This window comes from Pseudocercospora fijiensis (assembly GCF_000340215.1).
Source record: "Pseudocercospora fijiensis CIRAD86 unplaced genomic scaffold MYCFIscaffold_11, whole genome shotgun sequence".
In the NCBI taxonomy this organism is placed as follows: Eukaryota; Fungi; Ascomycota; class Dothideomycetes; order Mycosphaerellales; family Mycosphaerellaceae; genus Pseudocercospora; species Pseudocercospora fijiensis.
Genome location: NW_006921542.1, coordinates 365,700 through 393,564, shown reverse-complemented (window position 1 = coordinate 393,564; position 27,865 = coordinate 365,700). Strand labels below are relative to the sequence as shown.

Here is a 27,865-nt window from a genome sequence, read left to right as displayed (position 1 = left end):
GTCTAAAAAATAGTATTAGTATATCCGACTTTCCTATCGGATTTCTAAATAATTAAGGAAAGGGAAAATAAAGTAACATTTACGTACTTACGGACTATAATCCTCCGCGCTTCGCGCTATAGGAGATTAGAAACTAGTTATTTTAACGAAGTAAGAAGCCCCTAACCGATTAGCGACTATTAAACGTTAACCCCTTTAAACTTCTAAAGTTTAGGAACTAATTAACTATCTAACAAATCGTTTAGTCGAGTAGAGTATATCTTCTTAGCTTTTTATATTATTTTTATATTATTTAGCGCTATTACCTTCCTACTCTTCTAGGTAAGAGAAAAGTTATCTATATTAATAGTCTCCTAGAGATATAGGTAGGGAGAAAACCCGCGGTTAGTAGACATTAGTACGATTTAAGTAGGATATATAAGACTAGAGGTAGCTATATCTTAAGAACCGTTACTAGATATCTCTTAGGAATATAATATTACGTAGATAGGAGTGTATTTAAGAATGCTATTTATATTATATATAATATTATATCTATAGGTAAATCTAGTTTAGCCTAAAATAACTAGTAATAGAAATATATAGTAGATAAAAGGGATTAAGTTACTTCGAGTACTATAAAGACTATCTTAAGCTAGTAGGCGAGCGATATAAGAGAGGATAGACTCTCGTCCGATCTAGGACTATTATAGATAGTACGGTTGCCGAGTAGTTTTAGACGAGATTAAAACTTTAGGTAGATAGGTCTCTCCTACTAATAATAGAGTTACTCGAACCGAGATAGTAGATAAAGGCGGAGAGTTAGAGACCGAGAGTCTAATTACAATTACTATTCTTTACTAATAGACTCGAAGGCAATCTTTAGGCGGCTTGTTATATATTCTTCTAAGTTAAATTAATTAATCTAACGATAGATTATAATAGACGTCTACCGCCGCCGCTATAGATTAGTTACTAAAATATAAGCCTAATTAAGGATTTCGAAAATAAAGGCATAGATCGCGACCTTACTAAGCTTCCGAATAAAGGGGCTATATTAAGCTTTATATAGCCGACTACTACAATCTATTTATTACTCCTATAAGGTTATAGTAGAGCGGTAGTAATAAATTTAGTAGTAGTTTTAACCGTCGGCTCGGCCTTGCGCCTAGAAACCGGCTTAGTCGTAATCTTAGGCTTTAGCCCGGTCTTAGCCAATTTAGGTAAATTGTTAGCTAGTAGGTAAACTTAGCTAGCCTAAACCGTGATTTTAGGAACTAGCTAAATCTTAATCTAAGGTTAAGTAGCCTAGCTAACTTCCTAGCTATAGGCTTGTCGCCTAAGTCCGGAGTGCTCGTACTAGCGGTAGTCTTAGTAGCTAAAGCTCGATCTGTCCTAAGCGATTTAGTTAACTTCTCGGCTATATCGTTAACGCGCGAACTTAAGGGAGTCGTATACAGCTCTCCTCTCCCTGTCCTCGAGAGAGACTTCTTCTTAACAGCGTCTTTTCCCTTAATTGTAACTAAGTGTCTTAGATGCCGAGCTCCCGCTCGGCGTAAGAACGGTTACCGAGGGTTGTCGAGCAATATAGATATCGCTATAACCGTCGGAGGCGACGCGTTATCTAGCCTCGAATCGCTTATTAAAAACCAGGCGTTTACCCTAGCTAGTTAAGTTCTAATTCCTTATTAAGTCGAGACTTCTCGTAGTAGTAGACTAAAATGTAATTGCCGTATAGATCTTAACGTCGCTTCTTCGCTTTCCTCTTTCGTATATTAAAGCTAGTCTTGTATAGCGATACCTCCTATGCCTACTTTAGCTCTAATAATAAAGGAGATGAGTTTAAACGTCCTATCGTCTTAGTAGTTCGAGAACTAGGCAATTTACTATAGCATCTTTTCCCTCGTAAGGTATCTACTATCGAAGGGTAATTACAGACTTTAGCATAATGCCGCTATCCTCTTCTACTTGCAAAGTGTAAGCAATACTAAAGTCTAAAACACCTCCGAGACTGTTTCTAACCTCTAGCATTATTTAGACGACGCGACTAAAGAGCTACTCGTAACGTTTAGAAAGTGCCGTAGTTTGCGAATGTACTTAGACACTATTACATCGCCGATAACTACGCTCTTTTAGTCCCCGATATACCTATAGCTAGTCGAAACTCGGGGCAACTAGTTACTAATTACACTGTATTTACAGCTCGTATATAAGAAAATTAGTCTTGCTAATATAAAGCCTATTATATGCCTAGGCTATAGAAGCTCGTATTCTTACAATAAGGCACGAGTTAATTCTCTAGGATGTTTATACTATAGCCTATAAGCCTAATTCCGCCTAGATCTGTCGTAGGTCCTCGTATAAACCTGTTACGGTTGCCTTCGGTGTCGATATATTGTAGTCTTCCCTCCTTCCGTAATATAATTATTTAGTTAATCTAGTTTTAAGTTCGAGTCGAAGTAATAGCGTAATAGATTAAACCGCGACGGATAGGTATAGTTTTAGCCTAAGTGCTCCGCTATAAGGAGGACAAGCGTAGCTAGTATACCTAATAGGAGAGAATAAGCTTAATCGTGTCTCTAAATGTATTATATAGGGCCTAGTCGGCTATAATAATCTTCGCTTTCCCCCTAGCCGCGCTAAATATAAGGGGGCCTAGTTGCTAGAGGGCGCTATAGAGGAGGTATGCCTTGCTCGTAAACCTTTAGGCTAAAGGCGGCCTGCCTAGGAACGAGAGAATACTCTTACTATCTCTTACGCGTCTAGTATAGCTCGTAGTTGCGGTATACTCGGACGGGCGGCTATACTAGGCCGTAACTACGCCTATAGTACGCCTAGGTAATTTGTGCCTAGTTGTTTCCGTATAGGTGCTCTTAGTTGTTACTAGATAGTCGGCCTATATAGCACCTAGGAAGTATAGGACGTAGTTCTTCCGCTAAGTTCCGCGCTTAAAGGCTATTTCTCGCCCTAAATTTAACGTCGTATGCTAATAAGTACACTAAAATCCGCTCTTTCTAGGGTTAGTAATAGTATTCTAACGAGGAAAAATGTGCCGAGACAGAGTCTGCTAGAGAAGAATCCACTTTGTTAAAATTTGCTAACTCTATGTTTTCGAACCAGACATTCCTAGGCGAAAACCTGCCGAAACCATGCATCCGGCGAGGAAGGTACAAGACTTTCCTAGAGGACGCTACCGCCGCTGGGTCACTGGTCGGCAGAGGTCGTGAAAGCGGATGTCAACGCAAGACTTTCCGCTATCTCCGTTTCAGCTCGTTCCCGATTGAAGGCATAGAGCAGAGGCAGGCACAATACGCACCTTCCACCATCGGACCCTTGACTGATACTGCCTGCTTCCTTGCCCTTGTGCGATGAAGAGCCGCTCAACCAGATTGTGAATAAAGTGCCGATCGACGCCGAGAAGAAGGTGGAAGTCACACTAAGGAAGGTGGAATGTCGAAAGTGCGCGGAGTTCGAAAGTGCGTGAAGGCAAAGTGTAGAAGGAGAGGCAGCGCGCGTGAAATTCTGATCCTGCAATCTGGCGTACGCTCGACATGTGTTCCGAGGAATTCGCAGAGGAGGTAGAGGAATGAAGACGAGAAGAAGCGCCTGAGTCGCTGAGAAGGAGGTTGAGTCATGCAGACAACGCGGGATGCCGTATAGCCGGCCGCCAAATTTTCCGCCCGCAGTGCTCGCCCATTCGATGACATGAATTCTTAGACTGCGTCGCCATCGCACTTCGCGATCCATCAAAGTTCCCTACTCAAATTTCCTAGCATAATGCAGTCCCAGACCGTGTGCGCTGTAAGTTGGGGATAAAAGCGAAGGAGCTTCGCGTGACATGGCTGTGCTGTATTCGTATTTCCTCAACCACTAACGAAGTTCGAGAGAATCCCCCGTCCGAAATCACTAGACTTGATACGTCACTGGGCTTCTTCATCCATCAGTCCTTACAATCTAGGTTCCCCGAATTGATCGCAAAACAATCCTCCTCGAATCATAGTACATCGAGATCGAGTACGATTGGCCGAACAGACATGAAACCTTTAGCAGAAACTGGCAGATCGGATCGCAGAAGCAAAGGTCGGAGATCCAATAGATAGGAGAAGTCTCAACGAGATTCCCTACAGATTAGTAAGAGAATGGAGCGCGGGAAAGGGAAACCAAGCTACGATCATGGAGACGAGGTACAACGAGCGGCGGCACATCAGAATCTCATTTGCGCAAGGGGAAAAGCAAGAGATTGGTGTTCTAGTACCGGCCGGCGGGACACTGAGTCCAAGATGTCGGCTCCCGGACATGGTTGCTTTAGCATGTGTCTGCGGATTACGGGCACGATGTGATTGGGGTACGCCCTCCCTAATGCGAACGATTGTTCGCCTCCTATGCCTCGGCGGAATCGCACGCTAGATATGCGCCGAGCGCCGCCCACAGCTCTCCGATGCATCCAAGTACAAAATGGACTGCGATGTCGCCTTGTCGACGTTGCGATGACTTGGTGCCAACCCAACTCAGCAGCATGGAGTATGGACGCTCATCGAAGTCAGCACGCATTAGCTGGACATGTGATGTCCTCCGAATTTCTGGAGAAGGGCCGCTTGACAATCACGAACCAGTTTACCATCAATACCGCACCTATAGAATTCTTGAACCATTCCATCACCGAGGACTTTCGCCTTTCCACGATGGAAACAGTGTCAATCCTGAGTCCCGTAAATGCCCCAAAAGCCCAGTGAAGCCCACACGACCAGCAGGCCCCAAGTTTGAAAAGGAATCAGATGAATACGAAGGCGCTGAAGAAGGCGAAGGCAAACGCGGTGGGAAATCTCGAAACGCAAGACACCTGAGGGCGAAAATGCCAACGAAGGCACAGGTAACGCCTAGACCTCTGGCCGGCACTCGGAATGAGAAAACTCGAAGACGAAAGCGCTGACAGTGGCGAGACAGCGAGGGTGAAGCCGCTGGCAGGTTTACCCCCATCGAAATGCAAGGGACTTGCCGCTCTCGCGAACATGACCGCGGCAGAGGAGACATATTGAGAAGCAAGTGCATTCGATTGGTGGACCTCGAGGTCGTTATATCACTGGACCCTTCCAGAATGACTGCTTCTGCCACCGCGGCGACGCCAAAGCATGCAACAATGGATACTGTAGCCTCACGTACGGCGAGTAGACTGATCTGCCACACGCTCGGCCTTGTGGGGGCTCTACCACCGCATGCATTATCTCTGCGGCGGCCTCAAAGCATCTTCTGACGCGCTCCAAAAATGACAGTCACTGTCAAGCATTCCAGCCGGTATGAACTCGGCTGCAATCATGATTACTTCTTATCCTGACGACAGATCTCAACCGTCTCTTATGCTTCCCTCCTCCTCGTTGTCATCTTGCTGCTGCTTGCTAACTGCCCTGGCCGTGCTCAGCGCGTTCCTCGCCATCTTCGGCTTCTTCTTCGTCTGGGGCACTTGCCCAAGAGGGCTTCTGGCTTTTGCCTTGCAACACCACAGATCCCCGGCGTAGCTGCCAAACGTTCGGGCTGGATTCTATGGACGGAGCAGGTCGTAGCAGAAGCTGATCACGCATGAAAGAAGGCTCGGTACTCTCGCAGCGGCAATGATCCCGCAAGGTCTGGAATGGTCCCGTAGGTGATTCTCGTCTGGTTTTCTTTGCTCCACGTCCCACAGCAGCCTTTGCGCATACTCTGCCCGCCCTCATCTTCTTTCGACCTGGCCCTTTCTCGAGAATCCTCGTTGAGGTGGCAGAGTATGTCGAGGAGGCTGCAAATGACCAGCGAGTCGGACGATGTCGTATATAGTGGCTGGAAAGGCTGAGCAATGGACGAACTGGATCACGTATAGAGGGGCACCTCAGGTGTCGTCCATTGTTAGCAGGGAAGGACATCGAGATGTGGGGCAGTCAGCGTTCGCGTCACAATCGGCCAACAAACCCTGGCGGTAATGGCAGCCGACTTTCACCCTCGGGCATCAGGTCAGAGAACGCTCACTTCTTCTACCTGGGACGAGTCTCGCGAGGACAGGTAGCACGACATCAGGTGTCAGTTGGGTGGGCTGCTGCGATCGCGTTGGGTGCGACTGCGATTGCTGCGTTCTTCGGCAATTCCATGGCAGGGCCGGCTACGCGCATTCTGGCGGGTGATGGGTCGAGCGGCACCTGCGTTGTCATCTCAGAGCAGACGAGGCATGGAAGGCTGGTTGTGCATAGTGTAGGAGGATTTGGTGCCTTTATCGGGGCTTTCTTCGATTGGTTCTCGAGCCCATCGGAGCGGCTTCCTGAGCCAGGTTCGGGTTCAAACTCAGCGAAAACAACAGTAGGTGTCTCATCGACTACACCACCACCACAGACTGTAGCTTTGCTTCGGTATCTCGCGGAAAACGGATTGACGGCGGTCGTGTAACGAAGACTTCATCCTCCATATTGCGACCGGTCCTGACCCTTCATACGCGACTGATTTCCGCCACGCCACTGCCGCCGACAGCTTCAGGAATCTGGGGTCAGCCTCGGGATCACTTAGGAGGAGGTCGAGGCTGCGGCAAAAGAAGGCACGATGTGCTCGGCGCAAGGTGAGGCGGCTAACAGACAACTTACTGACGCCCGGCCTGCTCACCGCCTACGCCCTCGTGTACGAACCGTTGGATGATGGCCCAGCCTTTTCAGAGAGTCCGCGACGGCGAAGGGCGACGAGGTGATTAAAGGCCGCCGTGTGCATCACGTCGCAGCCGCCGACGAAACACGAGGGTCTTCGCCAGACCTTTCAGTTCGACACACCTTCATTACAACCACCCATCGCGCACGCAACACACTTGCCATCATCGTTGACACACATTTGTAGATACCAACGCGACCTGATTCGCGGCCGTTCAAAGACTCTTTGACCGCGCAAAAAGACATTCTGGTTACCACGCTGCGGCATTGCATCGCCTACGCCCACCCCCGAACTCAAGACACACTCACGCCTCGGCCGTGCTGTGGTGTTCTATGCGCTGCTGTTCTGTGCTGCGCAGAAACTCGCGCGCGCGCACATGAAAGCCGGCTGATGAACGCCGCCCGCGCTCGCGATCTCCTCGCTACGACAGACGCTCTCACCACCGCGACGAGCGCTCCTAATCTCATCAGTCTGTCGCAACCCTGCCTTGGTTCCACGTACGAAACACGCGCCGTCGGTCGAAGAGCCTCGACGCCCACTTGTGTTGAAAACCTGAAAGAGCAGAAAGAAGAGCAAACACTACCGGCTGCCGAGCGAACGACCGAGCCGAACACTGAGCAATCTTGCTCGGCGTGAACAAGAGCTACATCTGGCTCACTCACCACGGTCGCAACAGTTCTGGAGGAATCAGCAGGGCGAGAGGAATTCATACTCAATCCCAACAAACGTCGGGCGCAAGAGTGCCTAGTCAATTGGTGGTTAGGCCAGGGTTGGAGCAGAACACTCTTGAACTGGCTTTATACCCTGAGATTTACTACATGTCTTGTTCTTGGATAAGGGTATGCTTCTCGAGCGATGGGCAGAGACTTTTGGAGTTATCACTCGGCGGCGAAGTATCGTGGAAGCCTTGCGTACATTCACTAACGGCGCTGGTAACCTTCAGCTTCTATGCAGCTCTGTATAGCAAAGTGGTTTGATGACTCTAGCGTTTTCGGTCCCGCCTTGTACTGACTTAACATTCACTCAGGATCGCCTGTGAGTCGCATAGGGTGGATCGCACAGGATGGATCCAAGGCAACGCCGGTCTTCCTCTTCCCCACGCTAGTCTTCAGCATCATGGTGACATCCGCTTCGGCCTGTCATCGAACGTCGAACATTTGTTCGGCACCAATACGCCGACACACACGAATCATCCATCATGGCTACATCCATCATGGCTACTAAGACACGTCTGCTCGGCACCAACACGCCGACACACTGGAACCATCACAGCAGCATCCACTTCTGCGTACCATAACGCATCCACTCGGCACCACCGTGAAACATTTGTTCCGCACCACCATGGCACATCCACTCGGCATCAACACGCCGATATACTGGAATCTTTATGGCAGCGTCCACTTCTGCCTACCATGGAACATCTGTTCGGCACTACAGTAGCGACATCCACTTCATGGTGCATCTGCTCGGCCCTGCCGTGGAACACCTTTTCGGCACCACCTTACAACATATCTGTTCGGCACCACTATGACCTCACTTCTGCCTACAATGGCACGTCTGTTCGGGCACCAAACTCGAAGCTTCAAGATGAAACGCATCATCTTCCAGACTGGAACGGACCTTCACATCATCCTGACCGGATCTCTGCATCATCCTGACCAGACATCCACATCATCCTAACCAAGCCTCCAGATTATCCTCATCAGACCGCATTAAACGTCTTCCACAGTATCCACGGCCGATGAGGAGCGAGGATAAGAAAAAGAGGAGAATAAGGAAGAGGAGTGCATCAAAAAGAAACACGGGCATCGAATGGCAGAACTCCAGTTTCGATGGCTTCCTACCTTAAAGAAGCCGATGATCCCAACGAGGACGAGGCCTACAGAGTGCTCTTCTAGTCGCATCCCGAGAGGCCGCTGAATACCAAAAAGACTATGCGGAAGAAAACCGAGGATTCTGCCTCGGGTTGTCCTGCTCCGCTCTATAGCCTAGTCTGCAGGCCCTCCCGGCGGTGCTGCTAGTCAATGTTCCGCCCTATGACCGGGTGTGATGCTAAGAAAGGTCGGTATTACCTACGGCTAGAAAGCAGTAACGGGTAGGTGTAGAGGATTTGCTCTGCGTTCGGCCAAGTTAGCGGTGCTGCTGGCTATCCTAGGGGTACTACTAGTCAATGTTCCGCTCTGTGACTAGGTCTAATGGCAACCTTTCTCGGCATCACGAACTGACGAACGTGGTAACTGCCAAGCACAGGGAGTGTGTTCTGTGTTCGGCGTAGCTCGTGGTCGAACCAGTCCCCTACTTCCTTCTTAGGCACTTCTTAGAGATTTCCTTCCGCCTTCCGCCTTCCGCTTTCCCTAGTGTGACTTCTATCTTGTTGCCGTCAATCGGCGCTAGATCTTTTCATCTAGATTATTTCGTCGAAGGAACCTCCTTCCTTTTGCCCGAACCGCATAAAACCTAGATCTAGATTATATCCTACTAAGAACCGGTTCGCCTCGAGAGAAGATTAGACATCTAGTAGTAAAGTCTTCCTTAAGATATACGAACGTTAGCCTCCGCACTATCCTATGCTTTAGTTAGGACCGATTTTCGGTTAAGCTAGCCTAGGCGTACCCTACTATACGGACGCTCTCCGTAATAGGGTTTCGATCGGGTTTTTATTAGGAAGGCTATTAGATAGCTAGGCACTTTCCCTAGACCTAGATAGGTATAACCTTCCTAGAATTAGACTTTATACTTTACTCCCTTAGAGATTGCAATAAAATAGTAGTACTACTTAGTACACTAGCGTAGCGCACTAGCCCTTACTAAACGGACTATTAAAATATATCGCTATCTACCTATCCGAAGAGCGTACGCCCTCTACGCCCGAGCTACTCTATCCTAACTCTCCGTACTACTAAAAAAAGCAGAGCGCCGCTAAAGACTAGCTACTCGGCGCTAAACTATAGTCCTACGACAAAATCTATAAGCGAACGTAGGAAATTTAGCGTAGCCTCTAGCTACCTGCCCGAAAGCGCGATTTTATCGACTTAGCTAATTAACTACTCTAGGATAAGGACGTAGAAAGGAATAGGGAAACTGTCTTTAACGGTATAGATATCGAGGAGGCTATTATATATATACTAAAGGCAGTAGAATTAACGACGCTAGCGATGACGACGACGACACTACCTTTGCGTCCATTGTCGGCCAGCGATGCGATCAAGCGCACAAGCACGGGGCATAACTCTGTCCTCACGGCGATTGACACGATGCGCAACCTGCCAGCCAGCTAGTCACAGGGCCAGAGCTACGACAATCTCACTGACTCGGTCCGCAGCTCATCAACTCAAAGCGGACAACCATCGCCGGGCGCACGCGGATGTCGCCACTCACATTGCATGTCAACAAACTTCCGAACGACAGCGTAGTGCTCTGGAGCCACTTGTAGTGCCAGCGATGGCGTCTCTGAACGCGCACACAGTCGTGAATCGGGTAGCGGTTTGGAGGCTCGATGCAGCAGGGAGCACGCAGTGGTCGCAAAGCAGAGCATCTGGAGTCATCCTCGTGGAACCGGCAGCTGGACTGCTTCACTTGCGCGTGGCGTTCGAGCACAGTCGATAATTTCAGGGCACTTCAAGAATCCGGGTCAACTTGGAGTTACACGTGGCTGGATCGGGTGATTTTTATCGATCTCTTGTCGTTGTACCAGCCTCTTTCTCACAGATGATGTTGACTTTGGATTCGATCCGCGCTTGTGTCTAGACGACGCCAATCAGACAGCGCTTACAGCTGCCGGGGGTAAACGGATTACCGCGACGAATCTCTCTACGCAAGATGATTTCGGGCGCTACATAGTGATTACGAAGGATTTATCGTCTTTTCTTAGGGACTGCTTAAACATCAAATTCATGCGACCTCGGACAGCGCTTATAGCTACCGGGAGCAAATAGAGCTCCTTAAAGAATCTCTCTAAGCAGGACGATTTCTAGCACTATATAATAATTAGAAAGTTTTTATCTACTTCAAACCTATTATTATAGACTGCTCGGGGATGAAGTTTACGTAAGTCGTTACGGATGCGAGCGCCCTAAAGCTAATACAAACGGTACGACTAGGAGAGAATTCCCTAGTAAGTTACGAAGACGTTTCCTAGACTAAAAAGATAAAAAGCTAGCAAAGCAAGATCGCACCGCTTACTCCTATAAAGTGAGAAGTATCCCGTAATTATATTCCCGGCGAAGCAGGCGCTTTAGGATCTAGATTTAGCTCCTACGGCGCGAGGATTATAGCAATTTATTATTTTAAACAACATCCGCTTACTACGGATCTCTACGGTTTATAAGAGCCTCTGTTTAGGTATCTAGGACGTCTTAAAGCTTTTCCCTAGGCATCTCTAGTAGATTTAATAGGCGCTAAAAGAACCTAGAAGATAGGATCTCGTTCGCCTACGACCTAGAGGTAGTATAGTTTCCTTAGCCAACCTTACATTCTCTCCTAGACGAATAAGAATATCCCTATAATATAATACTATAGCTTAATTCGAAAGAAACTTAGGGCTCCCCTATTAGGTCTTTTATAGTCTTAGTAAGACTAGCTTTTCGTCTTTAACTAAACTTATCTAGAGGTAGTTTTAACTTCGCTATCTCCTTACGAACTTAAGCTCTATTAGCTACTATTATTTCCTCGGGTCGGTAGGCCGACGGCTAAGAAACAGACTATACTATACTTAGTACGAAGGGAAAAGCTACGCTTGCCGTCTTTTAAGATCGGATCTAGGATATAGAATACTACTATACTAAGACTAAATTCCCGAGGAGACTATATCGGCGTAGAGCCTACGCTCTAGATCGAAGTAGTAAAGGAAGAAAGACTCGTAGAATATAGTCTATAGGAGGATAAAGGCCTTCTATAATTCCTTATAGCGCTATTTATTCTCTTCTAATTGTATCGATACTATATAGTAACGACGACTACTGGGAATTTAGATTGCTCTTAAGTAGCCTAGTATACTCCGTAGTACGTGCTACTATAGCTAATTCGCTAAGCTACTATAATCCTCTACTTATATAAGCTATTAACTAAAGGTAACTACGGATCTCCTCGATAAGCTAACCTATCTCGGTAATATACTTTAACGCTATTATAACTAGTCGCGAGGTTACGATAAATAGTCGGATGCACTAATTGAATTTAGCACTTATTATATTAAGGCCGGACAAGTATCGAGATCGGGGAGAGATAGATCCGCGACTTAATACCTACTAGGCGATGTATATTAATCAATTATAGACCGTTTATACAATGTCGGTATTTCGAAGCGAAAGGGCCGTAGTACGGCATATCGGAGGCCGACTTTACGCATATCATTTCCGGCTACTCCTAGTAGGTAGGCTAAAGGATTATATCTTTTATACGGTGTTTTTAAACGAGGGTAGCTAGTAGAATCTTCGCTAAGAAAGCGGCTAAGAAGTTGTAACTATAGTTATACTATAAATGCTGTTTTTATTAAGCCTATTAGGTTTGAATAATAGCGCCTTATAGTATATCCGGCTGCTATAGGTTTTCGATCTATAGAATAAGCGAATACCGAACCTATTTTTAACGTACTATCTTTACGTTAGGTCTAGACTAGTGTCCGTAAGATTTTGAATTCGCTACTACTACTACCAAGACAAGTTTACGCATTTAGGAGTTTAGAAAAGGGTTTATTACTAACCGGGAAGGTTTAGGTCGAAATTCGGCCTAAGGAACGAGCTAGAAAAGAAGCGAAAAGACTAGTTAAGAGACTAGAGAGAAAAGCGCTCGAGTACGAGCCTAAAGTAGGGAACAATAGACTCGTAGCAAACGATTTAATATTTGCTATCTAAGAAGAAGAGTATATAACGGACAATAGCGGTAATAATAAAGTTGTAACTAGTTATATAGGTCGTAAGATAGAATTGCAATTTGGTTAAGCAAGCTGTATACGGATAGTAATAACGAATATAGAGCTTTATAGCAGGTAACGATATAGTATACGAGCGCAAGAATATACGGAGTCGGCAAAGTTAAACGTAGCTATAAAGTCTCTTAAAGGAGGCTATAAAACACGGAGTCTAGATTAGTAAAGAGTTAAACAGACTTCGTAGCGATTATAGGACTACTAGGGAGATACCGATAGTAGCGAGAAACTTAGAAGAGGAAGCGCTTAGGGGTAAAACTAATAGTACCTCTACGAATAATAACGATTCCTACCTATTCGGCGACTTTAATAGGCGTAGAGAAGTACGATAAGTAGATAGATTAGGTACTAGAGATAAAGAGTATTTTTATCTTAAGGACCTAGGCTAGCTATCTATATAGCCGGGCAAATTTAATATAAAGGCTAAGAAGGTAGTAGACCTATTTATAAAGTAAGGCTTTAAGGAGGATTCGAAGAGTACCCTTTATAATTATATACCTATACTAATATATAAGATAAGGAATTTAGAATATAGCGAGAAAGCTAGCGCGGCGTCTAGAATCTACTACTATTAGCTACCTAGTATAGCCCTTAACTGCTTTATAATTAAGTGCTTATATATAAAGTACCGTATTGAAAAAGATTACGAGAAATTTAGTATAAAAGCTACTACTATCGTCTACCTAGTATAGACCCTACCTACTTTATACGTACGAGAGGAATTATAGGCAAGGACTTAATAAGAAGTTAAACTTTACTACTAGGCTCGAAGAGTAGAATTAAAATTATATACCTATAGTAGTATAAGAAATATAGTATCTCGGAAGGTAGCAAGAAAGTCGGCGGAATATATAGGAGCTACTACTAGGTAATAACTTTACCTACTTTATTATTGCCGAGAGAGCTATAGCTATTCGGAGAGGGAGACTTTAAGGTAAGAGACCTTATTCGCTTAACGATACGAAAGGCTCTCTAGGCTATAATTATAAAGCATCTACCGAAGAACGTTATACTATTAGTATATAGTTTCTAGCTGCTATATAGCACCTTTCTTAGACTTTATATAGTCTCTAGCGCTACTAACCTTAGAATCTTCTAACCTTTCTTCTACGAGACCGATAAGCTATATAGGCTAGGTATTCTAATCTTAGATACTAGCAGTTCTATCCTTGATTTTCTTATCCTTACCGTTCTCCCTACTATATATTTAACTTAGCTATAGAGTCTAAGTTTAAAGTTTAGTCTTAGGTCCCTTAGACTACTAATAACATCTTCGGGCAGCTTTATATACTAGAGCTTATAATCGTAAGGAACAATCTCCCGGAGCATTATAATTAATATATAGTTATCGAATATAAGCCTTACGGATATTACCTATTTAATATAGTTATAAGACATATAATAGGTAGCTAAGATCTATCGTTAATTCTCTAGTATAGCGCTTTAAGACAAGATTAGCTAAAGTAGTAAAGAGTATACTAGAGCGCTAATAATCGTTTTAGCTATACTAGATATAAGACTATAGGATAGTTATAGACGTTATAAGATATAAGTACTCGGAAGGAGGGTTATTACGCTAGCTTTACGTCTGACTAGATAGTAGCTAGCGTCGTTAGATAGGATAGACTTTACTATCTTAAAATTATCCCGTAGGCCCTCGACTATAAATAGATAGAATAAGTAGGAATCCCTATAAGGCTCGGTAGGCTAATAAGAGAATCCGGAAGAAGACCTATAAGGAGACCTACCTAGAGACCTATAATATATTTATTCCTACAGATAGCGACTCTATAAATATTCGAGTAGTTAATAATCTAGTTAATACTCTAGAAGAAGGTTGCTAGGCCTTAGCCGATTCTAGCCTAATCTTACCCTAATATAAAGGCTTAGTATAATATAGATAAGAATATTTATAACGAGCTTTACGTATAAATTTCTATAGCGTAGCTATAGGTAGAGGGGTAAATCTAGCGATATACCCTATAAGATCGAATGTTTGTCCGAATAAACTAGATTTTTCCTTATACCTTTAAAGCTCTTAGTCTCTTTGAAAGCCTTAGCGAGTATAATATAATACTAGTTTATATACTCTCCTTTTCCCTTTAATAGCTCTAGCCTAAAAGGGACCTAGTACTGTACCGTTAGCGCTATTTAATTATACTAAAGCGGTCCTATAGCTACTAGACTACTATAATAGAGAGAAAAAGACAAAGAGGCGTATAATACTTAGAGAGGAGTACGAAATACGGGGGTAATACTATAGGGTTTTATTAATAAGAACGGTAAGGTAGATTAGTTTTCCTAATAACGAGTAGATAGTAAATTCAAAAGTCGACTTTAAAGCTATAAGAGATCTAAAGTAACTATAGATGCCGACCTTCGAGCCTTAGTAATAAATAGAGGCAATACGCGGGGCTAGACAATTACCTATATAATTAAGCCGCTCGGCTACTTCTTCTCTAGTATAATTATTCTAAGTCTTAGAACAAGTCTAAGTTCTAGGTATATAATTACTATACTCTATATAGGTTAAGTATACTCCTATAATTTTTTAAGGCCTAGATCCTTTAAATTTCAAAAAGCGTAACTATATCGAGTACTAACTAAGGGACTCGCTATACCCTCTTAAACTTACGGGACTTACGACTATTTATCCTTATCGCTACTCCTCGTATCGTATTATATCTCCTCCCCTTTCTAAACTCTCTAGCTTATTATTAGTAGTAGGAGATGCCTTTTTAGGCTTACGAGCGATAGTAGTAGTCTCCTATCCTAAGTTAGCCGTAATTAGATAGGCTAGTATATAGCAAAGTTAGCTAGTATTAGATTAAAGGCCTTAGAGAAACTATAATTAGTAGACGGTAGGTCCTTTACTAAAATAGAAGCAAGGCACTTCGCTATCCCTAAATAAGAGTTAGGGCCCTAATATCTCTTATAAATATATAACCTTCGCCCTTCGATATTACTAACTCTATAAATCTCTTCTCCTTTTATTAGCGAGTATCTAGAAACTTCCTAAGCGAAATAAATAGAAGTAAGAGCTAGAGAGAACGGTCTAATATATATACTACGGTACTACCGCCTATTTACGTATATAAAGGTATCTCGATAATATAGTCTACTAACTAGCAGGCGAGCTATAGTGTAAAAAAACAGTTTATAAGATACCGCGCTATATCGTAGGCTAGTTAGAGTAGAAAGCGAATCCCCTCCTATCTTATCGCCGAGAATAATTATATATAACGATAAGTAGAAGGTAGGAATCTTACTTAGTTTACTATCCGAAAAGATCTAAATATTTACCGGAAGTTAGATAACTTATAATATATACCTCTTTTAACGGCCTACTTAAATCAATTTAATACTATAAACTATATATATATGTTTCGATTAATTACTCTCTACTAGAAAGCAGATATTAGCTTTACCTCTTAGTTAGTCTATATCTATAAGGTTCCCTCTATAGTTATTAAATAGCTCTAGGGATATTATAAAGCCTTAGGCTTTTACTATATCCTTTAACTCGTTTTAAAGTACGGCTTTACGTCTAGATATTAGAGTCCTACCTTAGCTCCTACCTAGCACTCTAGTTTTATAAAGGAGAATGTCGTACTACTTGCTAGACTTATTAAAACTTCTATACCTATAGTCGTACCCGATAGGTCTAAGGCTTTCCTACTCTTACTAGGACGAAAGAAAATCGTCGCTAGAGTCTAGAGTACTATTATAGCTATTAAACTCGCTAGTACTACGATAGACTATATCGTATACCTTTATAGCCTCCTTAAAATAGCTAGATCTTATTATTATAGCCTAGAAAGATTGATATCTTACGTACGCTACCTTTTAGCCGCTTAGCTACTTATAAAGAAGAAACGAAATTATAGGTATAAAGGAGAAATATATATTAGTTAGTTCTATACGGCATTTAACGAAATTATGTTAGTAGGCAGTAGGTATCTTAGCGTAGTAAGATAGACTATATCGTTAATAATTCGACTATATATATTATAGAAAGAACGGACGAGTAGCTCTACCTATCGATTAACTAGACTAGTAGTATCCTAAGTTTTACTAGAACCGTTACTATAACTAGTATTACTAGTATTATAAGTATTATAAATATTACTAGTATTAGTAGTATTATAAACATTAGTAGTATTATTAGTATTAATAGATTAGCCTAATAATTATTAGTCGATTAGTATTATTGAAATTATCTATATTATTAGTATAGATTAAATACGATAGTTAGTATAGTTAACGATATTAATATTATTAGTATTACTAGCGCCTTTCTAAAGGTATATCCTCCTATTCCTAGATTCTCTACCTATATCATTTAATACCGAAACTCCTTATTATATAATACTCGGCCCTATTAGTTAGCTTTTAAAGATTACTGTAGCCTAATTAATTATAGGTATAATCCGGAAATATAGGCGCCTTATTAGTATACTGCTACCGTAAAGGCACTAGTATAGCTATATATCTAAGGTAATATAGAACAAGGCTACTAATCTATCTGCTCTGATATTCCCTACGCTCCTCCGATTTAACCTAGATACTAAACTCTACTTTTCTTACTACTAGTATACCTCGCCGCTTAACGTTTATAGTATCGGGTACTCTAGACGCTACGTAGAATATTAAGATTAAATAACTAAGCCTAGGCGAATTATTAATATAGAACTAAGTTAGTATCCTCGTAGTAGACTATAATACTCTACTAAATCTAAACAAGTGTATCTTCGCCCTCTATAGAATAGAAAAACAAAAAACAGGAATAGAAAACGTAGTATAGGCAAAGTTCATTTATCTAGTAATAGACGTTTTAACTACTAGCCCTAAGATAGAGGGAAGAGTCTAGGATAGAAATATCGCTTAAGAGAGCTATAGTATTATAAACCGTAAGCAATTTATTATCCCTATATTAATTTAGATAGTAATAGCGCTTTGTATTCCTAGGGCTATTAGAAGAGACTAGGTTAAACGAAGAAGAGAGCGAATAATTAGCAGTAGATCCTTATACTTTTAAACTAGAGAAGAAGTTAAAGCCTAAAGGTAACGGAGGGAATATAGAATACCGAGAAATCGAGCTCCTTACGAATATTTTACTTTAGACTCGAGGAGTATTAACTCGCCTTCTAATCCCCTACTAGTAAGTATATCGAGGTAATAAGCGGGACTAGGAGAACGATATACTAACGGCAATATATGTCCTTCTATACCTATTATTAGAGATTAGGATTAAGGCTCCCTTTATTAGCTAAATTGTTAATACTTATAAACTCTTCTTAAAGAGAATAAAGTTATTTACTAAGTATATACCTTCTCGACGGCTACTCTAGTATATTAGTCTCGGGGCTAATATAGTAGTTACTGTACTATATATACGCCGCTTAGTTCGTATTCCTATATAGTTCCGAGGGGATTCGTAATGGCTAAAGTAGAACGGCTACGATACGCTTAAGGATCTCCTTAATCGACGTTCGCTTATCCGCTATTATACTTATTATTAGAGGTTAATTGGGAATAGGATTCCTCCTTATATCTACGATATATCTCGGCCTTTGTTTTACTATAGAGTTCTAGTAGATATACTAAGTTTAAAACAGCGTTAAAACTATTCTCTATTACGGTATCTAGTACTAGGAGAGTCGGGTTCGGAGTCTATAGCTAGGGTAAAGCTATTTAAAAAGTCTATACCTCTAGTTCTAAGGATATATAGGTATAGCCCCGTAGGCTATAATTTAGCTAGTCGAGCCTATAGACTTAAGGGGCGGTCGCTATAGACTACCCGGTAAGATAAGAGTAACTATACCTTAGTAGACTACTCTAGAACTCTTTAATATATTATTAGGGTCTCGTTAAGAATATATAGAGAATAGCTAACTTCTCTAAGACGCTACTCGTTAGGGCCTACTCGGTAATTATTTAACGTAAAAATACGATAGCGTCTTTCTAGAGAGTTATACTATTCGAGTTCTAGTTAATAGCGGTAAACCTCGCCTTTACTCCTAAGACTCTATTATACTAATACGGTAAAATATTATATATAATAGATAATAGCGTTAGGGACTTAGAGGGTAGTATAGGTAGGTTTTAATCTCCTCCTAGCCTCTTATAGGTATACTACTCTATACGTAATATAGTAGTCCTTAGAAAGGCGAGTAGAATCTAGGCTCTAGCTAAAGTAAGAGATAGAGGAATTAAGGAAGGGATAGTATAGCGAATATATATATTTTACGCGAGTAGACGAGGGAGAGGTAGGGAAGAATAGTAACAGTATCTAGAAGCGAAATTTTTACTACATAGGCCGTTACCGGAATACCTTCGATTCGGCTATTATCACACGAGCCGTTTTCTACTAGGACGTTAACCGATCTTTATATTAACCCCTATTAACTTTTAATATTAGATATCGTAACGATACCTAACTTACCCTATTCGACCAAATCCCTAACAAGCTACGAAGGTCTACTTAAATAACAGCTAAACCTAGCCTAGGAACGTCTAACTCTAGTTAAGAAGGTAGGAATATCGTAATAGATTAGTAGAGCCTACTACTTTATTAGGACCGCTAGTTACTAGGTGCAAATACGAGAGAAAGATCTTAAGCTTATAATTTATAATTTAGCTAATGCTTTAAGCATCCCCCGCTTTAAAGGCTTAGTAACTATATCTCGAATAAGCTTTATTTTATTAGGATTCTACGTAGCTTTAAGTTAGTAAAGAAATTAGATATAATAAGCAGTCCTAGAGCCTATATAGAGTCGGTATTAATTATAGAAATAGTAACAGAAGTACTACTAATAGCTCTACGCCTTTATCGTTTTTATCTTTAGTCTCGTCCTCGATCGTAGAACTAGTTCTAGGAGTATAGGATTCGAGAGGTTTCTCGCTCCCTCGAGATCGCTACCCTTAATTCTATTCTCTTACCTACGATACTTATACGTCGACTACTAGTTTCGCTTTTCTAGAAGATTCTATAGAGCCTAGATCGAGGCCTAAGGTACCCTTCTACTTACTAAATCTACTATTATACAGGCGGGTCCCGCCGAATACTTTTGTATTTACTGTAGAGTATCGTTAGGGGAGTACGTTAAGGTATTACTATATCTATATAAGGTAGCTACTCGCTCGATTAATATTAGGATTTTTTGCTTAATAAGGTCGTTAACTACTCGCTTAATTAGTATTTAGATAGCTCGCTCGATAAGGTTATTTACTACTCGCTTGATTAATTTTTAGATTGCCCCCTTAATAAGGTCGTCGATAATTCGCTTAAGGTTACTAACTACTTGCTCGACGAGGCTACTTATACTTCGCTCGATTAATTTCTAGACTACCCGCTTAATACTATCTTTTATTCTAAGACTAATCAGATTAGGTATAGGTCTATCCTACTCGTTTAACTATACTAATATCTACTTACAATTAGCTTACTAGATATTAATATATAGGCTTAAAGTAAGTAAGAAATTATTACGCCTACTTTACGTTAGCCGAAGAGAATAAGCTAAGTATTCGAGAGTTAACTATTTCTTCGTTTAATTAGAATATTAGTATAGAGTACTAAGTAGACTTAAAACCTGTAGTACCGGCCTTTTAGAATACCTTCGCTACGTAATTATTAGCTATATTTATAAAATAGAACGTAAGATATAGAGACTTTCGGAGATCTTAAATATTCTATAGGACTCCCTAAGATTCCCGAGGATTGCTAGTAAGTCTACCTCTAGGAGAGTAAACTTAGAGTGTTTTTGAGTCGTCTAATATTATAGAAGTATATATCCCGATAATACGAGGGTTAATTCTAGGTTATCCCTCGTAGCCTAACTCTAAAAAGTAAAAGGTACGGTATAGCTATAAGCCCGCTACCCTATTAGTAGATAAAATAGGCTTACGAGTAAGTAACGCGGCCTAAATGTCTTCAGACTTCTATTAACGTAAACGAGGGTAATTTTAAGAAGGTATAGGCTCTAGTACTAGAGTAATTGCGAAGCAAAACGCTTATTACTTTATCTACTAGAGTATAAGATACCGATACGATACTTGTCGAGGTTATCGTACGCAAGAAGCGCCTAAATAGGTAGCCGGAATAGCGAGATACCGACACAGTACCGTAAGGTAAGGCCGTCGCAGTTCCTCTCTTAGAGGTCGTTAATATTTTATAAAGCCCCGTAGGTATTACGCCGGGAGATAGAGGTTAGATCGAATAAATAGATAGATACTAGGAAGCTTTAGTTAGGGAAGATAATAAATATACTCCGAGTAAGGAAAGATCCGAGTTACTTTAAGAGATTCTACCTACGTTACTAGACTTAGGTACGCTTATATTAGAAATAGCGAAAGTAGCTAATAGACTAATAGGCAATCGATCGTATCGTAGGCTCTCCCGTATTTAGCCTACTAAGTACTTAAAGCGAAATGCGGATCGTAGATTAAGCGTAGGCTCTAAATAGAGTACGAACTTAAGACTAGTTAATAGAAGGACGTTATAAGAGATAGTCGAAGCGACTAGTAATTTAAAGCTTAAACGGATTAAAAGTAGATCACTTTATAGATCTTATAGCTCCTATTAAAAGACTTAATAGCGCGTATAGTTATCTTAGTAGGAGCTCTATAATTGTCCTATATGTTTCGAAGTTTAAAAAATCGGAATAGCGGCCGATCGGGTTATAGTAGCTCTAGAGATAGGGATAGGTAACGATTTAGGCTTATTTAATGTCTAGAATAGCGCAATGCTAAAGAATAAAAGATTAGTAGAGCTAATCAGGTCGAGGTAGCTCTAGAGATAGAGGTAGGTAGCGATCTAGGCTTTTTAAAAGTCTATACTAGCTTAAGCTCGAATGTTAATAGATCGGAATAAGTAATAAAGTCGAGACTACTCTAGAGCTTAGGACGAGTAAGGATCTACGCTTATTAGAAGGCTAAGATAGCCTAATTATAGTATAGAGAATAGATTATAGTAGCTTTATAAAAGTAGTAGTATAGAACTGACTAAGTAAAATAATATATACTCTTATAGAATTTTCGGTATAAAGAAGAGCTATTAGCAGACTTAAAGAGGTCTATTATAGAACTACAAATAACGAAAAAGTTATCTAGAGAGAAAGCGCCTAGGAAATAAGCTCTTCGTACGGTAGATCTACGCTATATAGTAAACTTACCGTATAATCCTGCCCTAATTTTAAAATAGATCGTATCCTAACCTATTATATTGCGGTTATAAGATATACGAGTAGTACTTCCCGTATAAAGAGTCTAACCTACGCCCTAATTTATATATAATTTTAGAACTTCTAGCGAATATTTAATAAGTGTTTATCTATATATCGGGATTTTTCTAGCATTATAGAACTTACCCGCTAATTCCGTTACCGGGAATTCTTTGAACTTCGCCGACAAATAGCTTATTAACTATTTATATATACTTACGCGCTATACCTTTTATATAGCTATCTATAAACTACGTAAGTATTAATTTATATTAATTACGTAGTACCAATCTCGCATTAACGATTCAGTCGGTAATACTATCGTGCCTACGAAATTCGCTTATATATCCTATGTTTGGCTGTCGGTTGTTACGAAATCCGTAACAACCAAGCGCCAAGCCGTGAACATTCGACCGGCGGAAGCAAGCGCATAGCTGATAGACAGCTTCGTAAGGGGGATAAGTTGACAGAACGCGGTCATGTAGTCGAAAGGTAGACATGTCCTTCTTCATCCCTTTGACTCCAATCTGTACGTCTTCGTTATCCTTGACGCGGATTTCACTCCCGACTCTCGATTGCTGATTTTCGACTCCCGATTTCCGACCTGCCTCCGCAGCAAGCCAGCCCAGCTAAGCGGGGACGGCGCGCGGCGACACGGAGCCGTTGCCTTTGCGACGCAAAATTCTGGCATGGCCGAGTCTCATTGACAGAACCCGCGCAAGCCTGAACAGCGGCCCGTTACACATGCCGCACGCAGCATCATTAGCAGTGGCAAAGAAGAACACATCCCTCACGATGCGACTCGTCTCGAGAAAGGCTACGCGAACTAGAGTCCCGATACGAGTGCCAGCACCTCGATTTTCGAACGGTCATTCAAGACCTTTGGGAAGCTTCTTGGAAAAGACATGCAGAATGCGCACAACGTCAGAGGCAACGGGAATAAGGTAGGTGGAAGACAGGTGACGCGCTCGTTTTCGTGCCGTGCTTGGATTACGTAGACGTGGAACCAAGGAGGCACCTTCTCGATGCAGATAGCTGCGCGAGCATCTGAGGTGAGAAGAGCAGAGTTCAACGCTGAGAGAGAGAAACCCCACGAAAGCGTAATCCACTTTAAGGCTCCTGAAAGCTACAACTGCTTGAAGCTGTACAGCCATTGCGCATATACCGATCCGGCATGATCAATCATCGGTGGGCGATGGGCGATGGGAGATGAACAGTTATCGGCGGGCGATAGAGGATGGTCAATCATAATGAAGCATCGGTAGGCGATGGGGGGATGCTTAAGCACCGGTGGGCGATGGAGTAAAAGGAAGCATCGGCGGGCGATGGAGGATGATGAAGCATCGGTAGGCGATGGGGCATAGTAAAGCATCGGTGGGCGATGGGGAATAACCCACCATCGACCGACGACAAAGGATGATCAAAGTCGATGAACCGTCAAGTCGACTTGCAAGCCTTCGGACGTCCGCATACACACACTCGCAAGTCGACTTGCAAGTCAACTCCAAAGTCGGAGCCGCGCCAGCAACGCAATACTTAAGACTGCTTCATCACACCACATCACACATCTCCTACCCAACAGGCACTCAGATTACTGCACCACTGAGTCCCTTCGCTACACCTACAACTGATTCAACCCACTTCGCTCCTACATTTTCTCTTTCTTCTTGGTACTCCTACAATGCAGAAGACCATCGACTTCCGCCCAATTTTCGACTGCTGGGACGACTACGACAAGTGGTTCCCTTGCTTCGTCAACGTCAAACGCGGCTCCAGACGCAACGCCAACTTGCGCTCCTACGTCCCACCAGGAACAACCTGCCGCCGCGACGACAAAAGACGCCCACACACCTTCCGTCAACGCGAAGCTTCCAACGCTCGAGTCTCAGACGCCTATTTCCAGGTTCTTCGTATGCGAAACAATGGAGGTTTCTCAGCTTTCGATCTCGAGCAAGGCAAGATTCGTCTTTCGGAAGCAATTATGGATCTCATGAAGCTCACGGCTTGCGGAACTCACCTGGCCGAGCTCGCAAAACCTGACAACAACTTTGGTGAGCGCTGGGTCGCTGATTTGACGAAGATGGTTCTAGCTAGAGACCCAGCGGACAAGGTGCCAACGTTTGATCCCAAGGCTTTCGGAGCTGGACGCATAGAGTCTCAGCCTGGTATCAAGCGGAAGCGTGACACTGTCCCAGAGCACTCCAACTGCTTTGGCATCTACCGCCTCAATCGTTTTAGGACTGAACCTGAACCTGCCGGCAAGGCGAGGCGTCTTCGCTCTGGCAACGTATTCGGCGTCGATATGGCAGAGCAGAGTCCGTTTCCTCTTGATCGGGACTGGAGTCCTTCAGTGTCCGGTTCAAATGACCAAGGTGGTTTCAGCAGCAATTCCATGCAGGGACTCTCTCAGCGCCCTCTCGATGATCAGGCGTGGGACACTTCGATCTCGTTTCCACAAGCCGGCTCGACGAAAGAGGACTCTGGTCTTCACTCGGGCTTATCAAGTTTCTCGTCCTCAGCCTCAACTCCGGGCAACGGCTCAGGTGGCTTCTTCAGTAGCTCGATGCAGCAGCAGTCTTTTGGCAACACATCAATCCCATTTCCGCAAGACAGCTCAGCTCCATCGACCTCTTCGCCTGCATCTGGATCTCACAACAGCACGGCTCAACCTTCTTCTTCCTACCCAAGCGCCACTTCCACCGACCCACAGCCAGTCAATGCAATCGAGGAGTACGACAACCTCCTAGTCTGCAACTTCTGCGGCCGAGATCTCTCGCAAGCTCACAAACCAGTTTGTACACAGGTGCAACGTCATTCCTGCAATGAGAATCACGACCACGCCATCAATCTCTGCACCGGTCCTTCGCCAAAATTGATTCCTGTGAAGGAGTTTTGCGCTGGAGGAACGTGCATGATATTGGGTTGTGACGAGGATGAGTGCTGGGACTTGCCGTGTGAGCGGAAGGGGCATAGGAGGTGGGAGAGTTGGAGGCATGCTTCGGGCTGTCCTGAGTCTTGGAATTTGGACAGTGGCATGGGTGAGGTTCTGGGAGGGGGATTTGATGGAGGTGTGGAGATGGGAATGATCATGGGACAAGATAGTGGAACTCTGGGTTGGAGTGCTGATGACCTCAATGCCCTATTCCCCTTCGGCCAAGACTCTCGAGACGATACTGCGGAAGGCAACACGACTCACGGACTCACTACCAACAATGCCGATCCTCCTGTTCCTGTCATTGCTTCGTCGTCGGTTCAGAACAACACCGAGCTGACTGCAGACGAACTTGGTATAGGAGAGGATTGGGACAAAGCGGTGCAGGAGTTCATAGAGCTTGCTGGTAATCTCGAGAGCAACAACGGCGGCACTGCTGTTCTTGGTCAGGATAAGGACACGACAACTCTCGTCGAGAACAACGTCGGCGATGCTGGTGGTTTCTTTGATCTAACAGCAGACTGGTCGGATCTCAATTTCGAACTTGTCGCAGCAGAGGACTGGGAGAAAGCGATACAGGAGGTCACGGGCATTGCTCGTAATGTCGAGCGCAACACTGCTGTCGAGAACAACGCTGGCAATATTGGTAATGCCGGTACCTTCGATCCCAGAGCAGAATGGCCGGGTTTCAACTACGAAGTTGGTGGCATGGGGGGAGAGGATTGGCAGAAAGTGGTGGCGGAGTTCGAAGCTATTGCTGCTAAAGACCGCGGTGCTGCTGTCGCCGAGGGCGCATCCCAGGGACCCATGAACAAGTTTGGCGGCGATACTGGTATCTTCGATCGGGAGTTCAGTGATCTGACAGCAGAATGGCCGGATTTCAACTTCGACCCTGGCACAGCAGAGGATTGGGAGAAAGCGATGCAGGAGGTCGAAGAGCCTGGTGCGAATGTCGAGAGCAAAGAAGGCGGTACTGCTGTCCTTGATCATGATCAGGGTGCAGCTCAGGCATTCAACGCCGACGATGCTGGTATCTTTGGTCCAGATGATTCGGTGAACGCTCAGGACTCCAGTGATCTCACAATAGATTGGTCGCAGTTCAATTTGGATTTGGCTCGGGAGTGGCCGGACTTCGATTTCGAAGGTGGTGTAGGAGGTGATTTGACTCAGGAGTAGTCGGACCTCGAACTGAGCATGGCATGACGGCTGATCTAATGGACTTCAAGCTCTAACTTGGTCGCATAGGCGTTGATTGGGTGGACTTTTACTTGGAGTCTAGCATAAGAACTGATCTGACAGCAGACTAGCCGGACTTCAATTTCGAATTTGATTTGGGTGCTGATCTGACGCAAGAATAACCGGGCTTCAACTTCGAAATTGGTATTATAGGAGCTAGTCTAATTCAATGTTAGCTAGTATTAGCTTTGGCCTTTAGATAGGAGCTAATCTAACGGATCGCAACTTCGAAGTTTGTATAGGAGCTAATTTAACGGACTTCGACTTCGATCTTAGTAGTATAGGAGCTAATCTAACTCAAAGTCGGTTAGACTTTAACTCGACCTAGATATAGGAGTTTCTCTAGGATTTTAGCTTTCAATTTAGTATAGGTAAGGGTTAATAGAAGGTAATTGAAAATCCTCGAGGTATTACCCTCTAGTAATAGCTATAAAACAAATAGACTAAATTTAAATATAATTTCGTACGTTATCGACTAATCCTATATCTTGTTTAGTATCTACCCCGAGAGCCTCGTTATTCTTACCTATCTATCGAGCCGTAATAAAGCTACTATTAGTACCTTAGCTAATTTTTCTACTATAAGGTAGATCTAAGAGAGGTTATAGAATATCTTATAGACATTCCTATCTATACTCTTACTTTTAGGCAACCTATTAGTCTATACGCTACTTTAGACTAGTATAGACATTGTTAGTACGGTATATTTGTCCTAATTTAGCTCTATTATAAGATTCGACTAACTAAATATACCTATAGCGTATATTAGCGGCCTTAGGTTAGATTCGCTAGATGCTTCGGTTACTAAAGATCCTAAATAATAACCTAGGTCGTATCGGTATAGTAGCCTAGAGGAACTTATAGAAGAAGTCGTAGTTATTTTAGAAGATATCGGTATCTTAAATAAACTTATATTTAAAGTAAAAGGGAACTAATAGAATTGCTATTACTAGCTCTAATCTATATAAATTCCCTATAAAGTAAGGTTATAAGAAGAACGTTTATCTAGTTCTATACGTAGGTCGTAGTATCGGGCATTCTCGCTAGGCTTATTCCTTCTTCGCGTATTACTAAGATATCTAGGTACTAGATAATATATATTAATATCGGCCGATATATATCGCTACTACCTATTTGTATCTACTTTTAGGTCTTTATAGTTTAAATCGGCAGTTACTGTTAAAGTATATATCGTTAATAACGAGCGATATCCTATATTTTCTACCTATTATCCTTTTAATAATAACGTTTTAAGACCTAGGCTTAATTATAATACGGTCTTGTTTGTAGAGAGATTAAGTAGACTACTAAATTATACGATAATCTCGTATATCCTAATTTATAATTACAACTACTGCTATCCCTAATTCGTAAGCCTAGCTTAGAGAGTTTCGATAAAGGTAGGGCGTATTAAAGCGCCTAATAGGGAGGTAAGACTACTACGTATCTCGCCGAAGACTAGCTATAGTTCCGTAGAGTTACGAGCTATTCTACCTTAGTAAAAGTTATACGGTAGTATTAGCTAAAGATATAGTATTAATAACTAACGATCTCGTAAGACGAAGAATACGCAAAAAGCGTATATAACCGGTAAGCTTCTACGATACTACCTTCTCTATAGAGCTTAGTATCTCTTATATATCTATAGTTAAGAATGTTCCGATATAATCCTAACGAAGTAGGATATAAGCCTAATACGCGGCAATCTCGCCGAGTAGTTAGTCCTAGTATACCTACGTCGGTTTATTAGTAAGTAATATTATAATATAGCTACGAAATAGAATAAATTAAAAGCGAATCTAATATAGTAGCTAAAGGAGCTTAAAGCAAAGCTATACAGGATATATATATAGAATACTCTCCTATAGCCTAGACAATATAGGATCTTAAGAATCCTAGCCCCTAATAAGC

The 27,865-nt window shown here is 42.7% G+C and overlaps 7 protein-coding genes across 7 annotated transcripts; 4 read left to right on the top strand and 3 right to left on the bottom strand.

The window, feature by feature from the left end:
- Positions 1-3,026: 3,026 nt before the first annotated feature.
- Positions 3,027-5,015, top strand: MYCFIDRAFT_179705 (uncharacterized protein; the record flags this gene model as incomplete). The annotated part of the gene is made up of 17 exons (XM_007933731.1): positions 3,027-3,041; positions 3,100-3,342; positions 3,368-3,409; positions 3,440-3,459; positions 3,489-3,532; positions 3,591-3,664; positions 3,697-3,730; positions 3,763-3,823; positions 3,867-3,922; positions 3,980-3,993; positions 4,027-4,222; positions 4,254-4,261; positions 4,289-4,324; positions 4,387-4,460; positions 4,492-4,793; positions 4,825-4,849; positions 4,886-5,015. 17 exons carry the CDS (start codon positions 3,027-3,029, stop codon positions 5,013-5,015), a joined length of 1,374 nt encoding a protein of 457 aa, XP_007931922.1.
- A 36-nt stretch (positions 5,016-5,051) lies between these two features.
- MYCFIDRAFT_179704 (uncharacterized protein) lies at positions 5,052-8,540 on the bottom strand (the record flags this gene model as incomplete). Its single annotated transcript, XM_007933730.1, has 31 exons — positions 5,052-5,066; positions 5,092-5,203; positions 5,232-5,278; positions 5,313-5,347; positions 5,378-5,464; positions 5,502-5,515; positions 5,552-5,799; positions 5,825-5,838; positions 5,872-5,940; positions 5,977-6,073; positions 6,111-6,316; positions 6,367-6,425; positions 6,452-6,542; positions 6,583-6,639; positions 6,703-6,758; positions 6,785-6,911; positions 6,941-6,981; positions 7,013-7,107; positions 7,134-7,419; positions 7,455-7,582; positions 7,618-7,658; positions 7,697-7,772; positions 7,819-7,838; positions 7,866-7,893; positions 7,919-7,941; positions 7,977-8,043; positions 8,087-8,108; positions 8,137-8,179; positions 8,211-8,290; positions 8,318-8,334; positions 8,364-8,540. 31 exons carry the CDS (start codon positions 8,538-8,540, stop codon positions 5,052-5,054), a joined length of 2,478 nt encoding a protein of 825 aa, XP_007931921.1.
- A 28-nt stretch (positions 8,541-8,568) lies between these two features.
- MYCFIDRAFT_179703 (uncharacterized protein) lies at positions 8,569-9,088 on the bottom strand (the record flags this gene model as incomplete). The annotated part of the gene is made up of 5 exons (XM_007933729.1): positions 8,569-8,670; positions 8,730-8,822; positions 8,855-8,931; positions 9,001-9,006; positions 9,064-9,088. 5 exons carry the CDS (start codon positions 9,086-9,088, stop codon positions 8,569-8,571), a joined length of 303 nt encoding a protein of 100 aa, XP_007931920.1.
- A 703-nt stretch (positions 9,089-9,791) lies between these two features.
- On the top strand, positions 9,792-12,474 carry MYCFIDRAFT_179702 (uncharacterized protein; the record flags this gene model as incomplete). The annotated part of the gene is made up of 6 exons (XM_007933728.1): positions 9,792-9,869; positions 9,907-10,151; positions 10,178-10,218; positions 10,249-10,297; positions 10,331-10,475; positions 12,463-12,474. 6 exons carry the CDS (start codon positions 9,792-9,794, stop codon positions 12,472-12,474), a joined length of 570 nt encoding a protein of 189 aa, XP_007931919.1.
- Positions 12,475-22,126: 9,652 nt separating this feature from the next.
- MYCFIDRAFT_179701 (uncharacterized protein) lies at positions 22,127-23,158 on the bottom strand (the record flags this gene model as incomplete). Its single annotated transcript, XM_007933727.1, has 7 exons — positions 22,127-22,135; positions 22,175-22,220; positions 22,255-22,415; positions 22,443-22,509; positions 22,540-22,639; positions 22,667-22,905; positions 22,935-23,158. 7 exons carry the CDS (start codon positions 23,156-23,158, stop codon positions 22,127-22,129), a joined length of 846 nt encoding a protein of 281 aa, XP_007931918.1.
- Positions 23,159-23,202: 44 nt separating this feature from the next.
- Positions 23,203-23,417, top strand: MYCFIDRAFT_179700 (uncharacterized protein; the record flags this gene model as incomplete). The annotated part of the gene is made up of 2 exons (XM_007933726.1): positions 23,203-23,295; positions 23,328-23,417. 2 exons carry the CDS (start codon positions 23,203-23,205, stop codon positions 23,415-23,417), a joined length of 183 nt encoding a protein of 60 aa, XP_007931917.1.
- Positions 23,418-23,467: 50 nt separating this feature from the next.
- Positions 23,468-25,950, top strand: MYCFIDRAFT_179699 (uncharacterized protein; the record flags this gene model as incomplete). The annotated part of the gene is made up of 2 exons (XM_007933725.1): positions 23,468-25,862; positions 25,889-25,950. The coding sequence occupies 2 exons, from the start codon at positions 23,468-23,470 to the stop codon at positions 25,948-25,950; spliced, it is 2,457 nt and encodes an 818-aa protein (XP_007931916.1).
- Between the last annotated feature and the right edge of the window lie 1,915 nt (positions 25,951-27,865).